This window comes from Carlito syrichta, unplaced genomic scaffold (genome assembly GCF_000164805.1).
Source record: "Carlito syrichta isolate Samal-C Ts95f unplaced genomic scaffold, Tarsius_syrichta-2.0.1 Scaffold308842, whole genome shotgun sequence".
NCBI lineage: Eukaryota > Metazoa > Chordata > Mammalia > Primates > Tarsiidae > Carlito > Carlito syrichta.
Window position 1 is genome coordinate 358,644 of NW_007252938.1, and position 6,966 is coordinate 365,609.

General features: G+C 41.8%; 1 protein-coding gene across 1 annotated transcript in view; it reads right to left on the reverse strand.

Annotated features, from left to right (window-relative positions):
- The window catches only part of LOC103268507 (guanylate cyclase soluble subunit beta-2), a 61,257-nt gene extending 55,147 nt beyond the window's left edge, over positions 1-6,110 (reverse strand). Inside the window, exon 1 of the mRNA XM_008066092.2 lies at positions 6,043-6,110. Coding sequence (XP_008064283.2) covers positions 6,043-6,083 — 41 coding nt within the window. The 5' untranslated portion in view covers positions 6,084-6,110. The remainder of the gene's footprint in view (positions 1-6,042) is intronic.
- Between the last annotated feature and the right edge of the window lie 856 nt (positions 6,111-6,966).

Genomic DNA, 6,966 nt, shown 5'->3' on the forward strand with positions numbered 1-6,966 from the left:
CCCCCGCTTAATGGGTTGGTCAGGGCTTGGTAGTCACCCATTCTTCTTGCATTCATACACACGAGTCATCCAAGCATTCATCCCTTCCCCTACATTTGTTTATACAGTGAAGAAGGTTTGCAGGTCCTGAAGGCTCTACCCATAACTACTTCTTAGAGACACTGCCCTCCAAAGTCCCTCTGTTTGGGCTAGGTATGGACACCAGACCAAAGCCAGCCCACTCAACCCTCCGTTTCCATCATCTGGAATTGAAACACTGAGAAACTGAGTCAGTCAGATGATGATGATCTCTTGAATTGAAAGGGCATATAGAAAAGTTCGGGACAACCCATTCAGGTCCCCTCCCACTGTGGGAGCTTTTCTGTCCTCTCAATAAATCCTGCTTTCTCACTTTAAAAAAAAGAAAAGAAAAGTTTGGAAGAAACAAAAATGAAGAGACTTGCAAAGAGAGCCTAAGAAACAGAGGAAACATGAAGAGAGATACAGAGTTGGAAAGAGTTCTGTTTCCTCTGAGGTTTTTCTGTACTTCCTGCAGTTGAGCTCTGTGAGAATCTTCTGAATCCTTGTACTAACACCTTTCAACTTGAACTTACACAGTGGAACTGAGCGCACTGAGGCTCAGAGGCTTCAGTAACTCATTGCAATTAGAATAAAAAATTTTTTCTTGAGTTCCCATGATTCAATAGAATAAAATTTCAACATCATCCCATCTTCTACACATTTATATTGTTCTGTTCCCTATAAACTTTACTTGAACCTCCAATCAGACTTCTCATGCACGACATTCCAGTCATGTTGAATTTTTCTGGGTCTCAAATTCATGGAGCTCAGTCCAACCTCAAGACCTTTGCACTCGCTGTTATATCTGCCTGGAACACACACATTTCCCTGACTCAAGACTCGCTCCTTCCTGCCTTTCCGTTCAAGCACTGCCTTGGCAAAGAGGTCTTTGCTGACCACCTTAGGGAAACTGGCAACTTCTCTCCCCCGTCACTATTAAATATTTTATATTTTTATAAGCTTTGCACAATCTGAAAGGTTTTTATTATTTACTTGTTTGCTGCCTTTACATATTCTCAGAGAACAGAGCCCTCATCTATTCCCTTCACCACCATCCCCAGTGCCTGGAACTTTGCTCAGCACTTATTAGGAGCTAAATAAGTACCTGTTACATAAATAAAGTTGCCCAAGTCAAAAGTGGTTCAGGCAAAATGCAAAGGTTTATCTGATTCCAAATGCCTTACTCTTCACAATCTATCAGTTGCTTCTCATTGTTTAGTTTTGATAAAGATTCTTATCAGGAGGTTATAAAAGAGTGGTTCATAATTAGAAATCTATAAATCTAGACTACCAGAGAAGAAAATAAACAATACAGGCAAAGGAAGAGAAAATCTGTTTCTTATTATTTCATATAAAATAAATGTGTGTCATAAGGTCTGGAGACAGAGTTCATTTTACCTAATCATTTCTTCTTAAAATTTGTATCAAAATTGATGATTTTAAAAATCTTTTTCAGTTAAAATTTTACTTTAAAAGCACTAGGAAACTTGTATTTAAATGTAGCCTGAAGCAAATCCTTTTGCACAGCAAATAATCTTGCCTTAATTTCTGTTTTATAAGTTGAATTTTCTGCACTACAGTTGTTTTTTTTAACGAGTTCTAATATGATGCAATTTTCATAGCTGGTGGGACTTGTTAGATAGGCTTTATTTTTGGCTTAAAGCTGCATTTTCAGTGCAATCACATTGGTGTCTAGAGCTCTGTATACAAACATATCCTCTGAGACTCAATTAAGCAGAGAGTTGGCACTTCACGATTAAGGCGATAAAGCCTAGTGACACAGATTCAGGATGTGCCCTGCTGGGTTCCCCGTTCCCAGACATATTTCTCTGATTCCCTTGACTCTTGCAGCTCTAGTTCAAATGTTCTTCGTCACCTTGGAGTTCATGTGGACTTCAGGGGGCTTCCTGTTTGCTTGGGAATGGTATGACAACTGACCCTCTAAGAGTAGGAAATGATGACATTCCATCCTTTCTGGGTAGTCACACCAAGGACCCAAAAAGGAAATAGTCTCTTCCACCTATTTACATGTGGAAAGCTGGGTCATCCCCCTCCCTCCCTCACTACCCCCTGCCCCGGATTTGGAAAGATGTGCTGAATATCTCGACCAATCAGATTTGCAACAGCTGGCCATGTTATTGCAGTCAAGAATTTCCATCTCAGCTTTTGAGAAATGGTTTTAAGACTTTTTCTCTCTTAGAGTTAAAGATTTTTTTTCTTTCCAATCTAATTGCATATTGCTTAGGAGATTTCAGAGGTTATTGCTGAAGCTGACTTTGGAATAACAGAGTACGGAGACCCCATGGCAGAATTCCCCGTTACTTAGAGGCCACCTGAAGGTAATTCACCTACAACCTGAACACAGGCAGGACAACCTTGGCCAGCTCTCCAGGTAGACAACAGTTCAAGATAGCTATCAAAGCGAGATCAGCTCCCTGTGCCTCTCCCAGTTACTCCTTATTCTATTATTTCTCTTTAAAAATCCCCTATCCCTAGCCTAATATTTTGAAATGGTTTCCTTGAGACACGAGCCTGGCCATTTCCTCATCTGTCAGCTTTCAAAATAAGTCACCTTCTTTTCACTGCATCTCATGCTTGTTCATCTCCGTGTCCAAGCACAGAACAACAGAAACTGCTCTCAGCAACAAAGAAATTTGCTCAGAGACATAGGGCAGGGTGTGGGTCCTCCTTAAATATCGCATCTCATCAGCCTGTCACAGGCAGAGCTGGACATGATGTTTTACCTCTGCTCATGTCTAATTGCTCTATTTCTGGTTATTTCCAGCTATTTCCAGAGTCCTAGCAGCTGAGCTGTGGCTAGAAGTCTAACCAGGAAATCAGATGGTAGAAAGCTTATCAGTCAAAAGTCAATCAATAACAATCCATCCCACGCCCTCACAGGCTGGTCACCAGAATTTGTGAGGCTTCCCTAAGGCAAGGCTAGTTGGCGGCCCACACTGGGTGTCAGGGAGACCGGTCCAAAACGAGGAGCAGAGACAGGACCATCCATCAAATCATACTAATTTTAGGAAGACAGGATTCCTCTGGGCAAAAAGGAAGCTTCCAGGGTCATCTTCAAGATGGAAGACACGGTTATCTGACCAGCAGCAAAGCGGTTTCTATCAATGTCAAATAAAACTAAACCTACATATCGGAGGCAGAGGAAGGATGCTTACCTACCAGGCACATTGGGGTGGATTGTTCCACTCAGCCCTTTCCTCAACCCTAGAAGTTAGGCACATTATTTCCCTCTTCTATCAATGAGGAAACAGCTTCAGAGATGTGAAGCAACCTGCTCAAGAACACACAGTTCCGAGCAGCAGAGCCAGGACTCAAATCTAGTCCAGTGATATGCACACCCCTGCCACCTTCACCTCTCCCCCAACCTACCTGTCTTTCCCCAAGACAGTTTGCAGACGTCCTCAGACTTTTAAAACAGGGGGCCAGTTCACTGTCCCTCAGACCCGTTGGAGGGGCGGACTATAGTTTAAAAAAAAAAAAGGAATTTGTTCATAGTTGTTTTTTTTAAACTATAGTCCGCCCCTCCAACGAGTCTGAGGGACAGTGAACTGGCCCCCTGTTTTAAAAGTTTGAGGAACCCTGGTTTAGGGGGTGGAAAGGGAGTGTTTTAAGATTCTTACATGGGCTGGCGCTATGATTTATGTCTATAATCCCAGCACTTTGGGAGGCCGAGGAGGGAGGATTACTTGAGCCCAGGAGTTTGAGACCAGTGGCGCCTTGCTGTACCCTCAGCCACTTGGGAGACTGAGGCAGGAGGATAGGTTGAGCCCAAGAGGTTGAGGTTATGGTAAATCCTGATCATGCTCTGCACTCCAGCCTGGGAGACAGAATGAGACCACGGCTAAAAAAAAAAAAAAGAGAGATTCTGACATTGCATGCTGGCACTGTTGCCTACTTGCCATGTCACTTAGCCTTTCCTGTACTCAGTTTTCTCGTCTGTAGAATGAAGAGATCTGGGCTAAGTAATCTCTCAAGGGACCACGAGTCCAAGGTGTCTCTGATCCTAATTATTCAGTGTTCCTACCTGAAATATTTGGAAGTGAATGTATTTTACCTCTGTGAGACCAGGGCTCCTTTTTTCCATACAAACTTGTGAGGTTCTCAGCGATCTGCCTCAGAGATGCTGATTTGTCCCTAGGCTGCCTTCCATGACTAAGAGGGACTGGGCTTCAGTGACTCGGCCTTACCAGGGCGGAGGGTGTGAGCCGGGCCTGGCTCCACTACATTTCAACCACCGGTTATGGGTAAGTCACTTTGTTCTCAGCTCTAATTATTTTATTTGTAAAATGGGAAGAGAGAGGGGAGAAGGTTTGCACTAAGAATTTTAAGTTGTTTTTACATTACAAAAGCAAGAAAAACAGAAAATTTGGAAAAGAAAAAGAAAAGAGAAAGTTTAGGGGGGAAAATCATCTAGCATTTCATCTTTCTAATTCAGTTACTGTTAGTTATTATTTTGGTCTTTCTCTTAGTCTTTTTTTCATTTGTACAATTTCCTTAATAGCTATGTCAGCTTTGTGTTTTCTGGTTTTTGTTTTCTTGTTTTTTTAACTTAAAATTGTCATAAGATTTGACAAGTTGTTTCATGATCTTTACAATCATCACATATAAGGATGCATATTTCTTTTGTCATTCTATTTGTCGGTTTGTTCTTGACTACTAAGGACATTTTAAAAATAAATAAATAATTTAAATATAAGGCTGCATTACTTCTTTTTGCATAAGTAAGCATATGTGTTTATATAAAGGTGTGTGTGTTTCGGAGAGAATAGATTCTCAAGAATGGACTTCTCACTTCAAAGGATTTAATCATTTTCATAGCTTTTGGGACATGTTGTCAAGTTGCTTTCCAAAGGGGTTGTACTGATTTACGATGCCATCAGCAATTACCCATTTTGCTGCATCTTAACCAAAATTGGTTATTATTATTTAAATTTTTTGGAGGTTTAATAGGCAAGGCAGTGCCAAATTGTTTTAATTTGCATGTCATTGGTTAACTGAGGAAGTCAATCATTTTTTATTTCTTTTTTTTTTTTAGTTGGAGTCTCACTCTGTTGCCTAGGCCGGAGTGCAATGGCACTGTCATGACTCACTGCAGCCTCAACTTCCTGGGCTCAGGTGATCCTTCCACTTCAGCCTCCCAAGTAGCTGGGACTACAGGCATGTGCCACCACACCTGGCTAATTTTTTTTATTTTTTTGTAGAAATGAGGTCTTGCTATGTTGCCTGAGTTGATCTTGAATTCCTGGGCTTAAGCAATCCTCCTGCCTCAGCCTCCCAAGTGCTGAGATTACATGCATAAGCCACCATGCCTGGCCTTTCCATATTTTTGTATTCCCTCTTTTTTTGTAGGACCAGGTGATTTCTGAGACCAGTTCAGCTTCAACCTCTATCATTTGAAGGCTGGGAGCGTCCAGGAAAGCAGACAGACAGCACAAGATGATGTGAATCAGACGGGAGACTACATGGAGGTGCAAATGGCAACATTAAGAGGGAGTTGACTAAAACACCTAAGGAGTGATCCTGGCCAAACTTAAAAGGTATCTCCCACCCCACCCCCCACCTCAGCTTGGGTACTCTATTGATGTGCAATGGAAATAATGCAATTTCTTTCTCTTCAGTGATTAAAAAGAGAAAGTGAGAATGTGTTCATGAGATAAAAGTTAGAATAATGTTGGCATTATTTACACGGGGTCCCTCTCTTAAGACAGATTTTAGGAATTATGACTGCCACCTTCCTTGATGACAGATATGGCTTACCATGGTTTTTCTGCATCTAGTGGGCATGTTCAAGGTACCTGACTTGATTTCCCTAGTAACAGAATCTCTTTGAGTAGAGTGTCTATAAAGGGTCCATTCAATGAAGTGGCTTAATCAAAAGGTTGTTAAAAAGCTGTAGCCTTCATGAAACTGGAGGCTTACGAGCTGTCCCATGGATGCTTCAGCTTTTTTTCATATACTCACTTCAATGTTGCCCATGTCTCTTCACCAAATTTCTCTATCATAAGCGATTGCAGACAGGAGTTGATAAATCCATACTGGAACACAAAACCAGAAGAAAAGCATATATAGCGAAGCATGAAATCCCCAGTCACAGTCCTCTTCTTCATGGTGTCTTTTAGGAAATGCAAGCTAGGTGCAGTGGCTCACAACTGTAATCCCAGCACTCTGGGAGGCGGAGGTGAGAGGATTGCTTGAGCCCAGAGGTTCAAGACTAGTTTGAGCAACTTGGCAAGACCTCCTCTCTACAATAAATCAAAAAATTAGCTGGGTGTGGTGACACACACTTGTATTTCCAGCTACGTGGAAGGTTGAGACAGAAGGATTGTCTGAGCCCAGCAGGTGGAGGCTACAGTAGTCATGCGCGTGCCACTGCAATCAACTCTGGGTGATAGAGTGAGACTCCAACTAAAAAGAAAAAGAAAAGAAAATGCACAATGGCATTCTCTTGGAGAAACTATTTACACCTTTTGCTCATTTAATAGCTGTACCTGACTTAGGGAAGACCCTGAAGCCCCGCACTTGGGTTATTTCCACAGAGAAAAAATATGAACGGAAATCAGATTATGATTAGAGGAGGTTAAAGTGATTACTGTACATTGTAATCCTTTCCAAAATAAGGAACTGGTCTGATTAGAATCAAAAATTCAAAAACATGCCAGTGGCATTGAGGGTGTTTAGATGTGGAGGAGAAGGGCACTCACTTCATGTCAATTCCACAAAGGCAGTGAAGGACTCATTTCTTTTCTTTATAAAAATGAATGCAGACCTGAGTGTGCATGTGTAGGAGACAATGAGTGCAGGAAAATAGAGGGAGAACCCACAATAAAGAGAGACAGAAGGCCAAGCGTGGAGGCTCACACCTGTAATTGTAATCCCACCACTTTG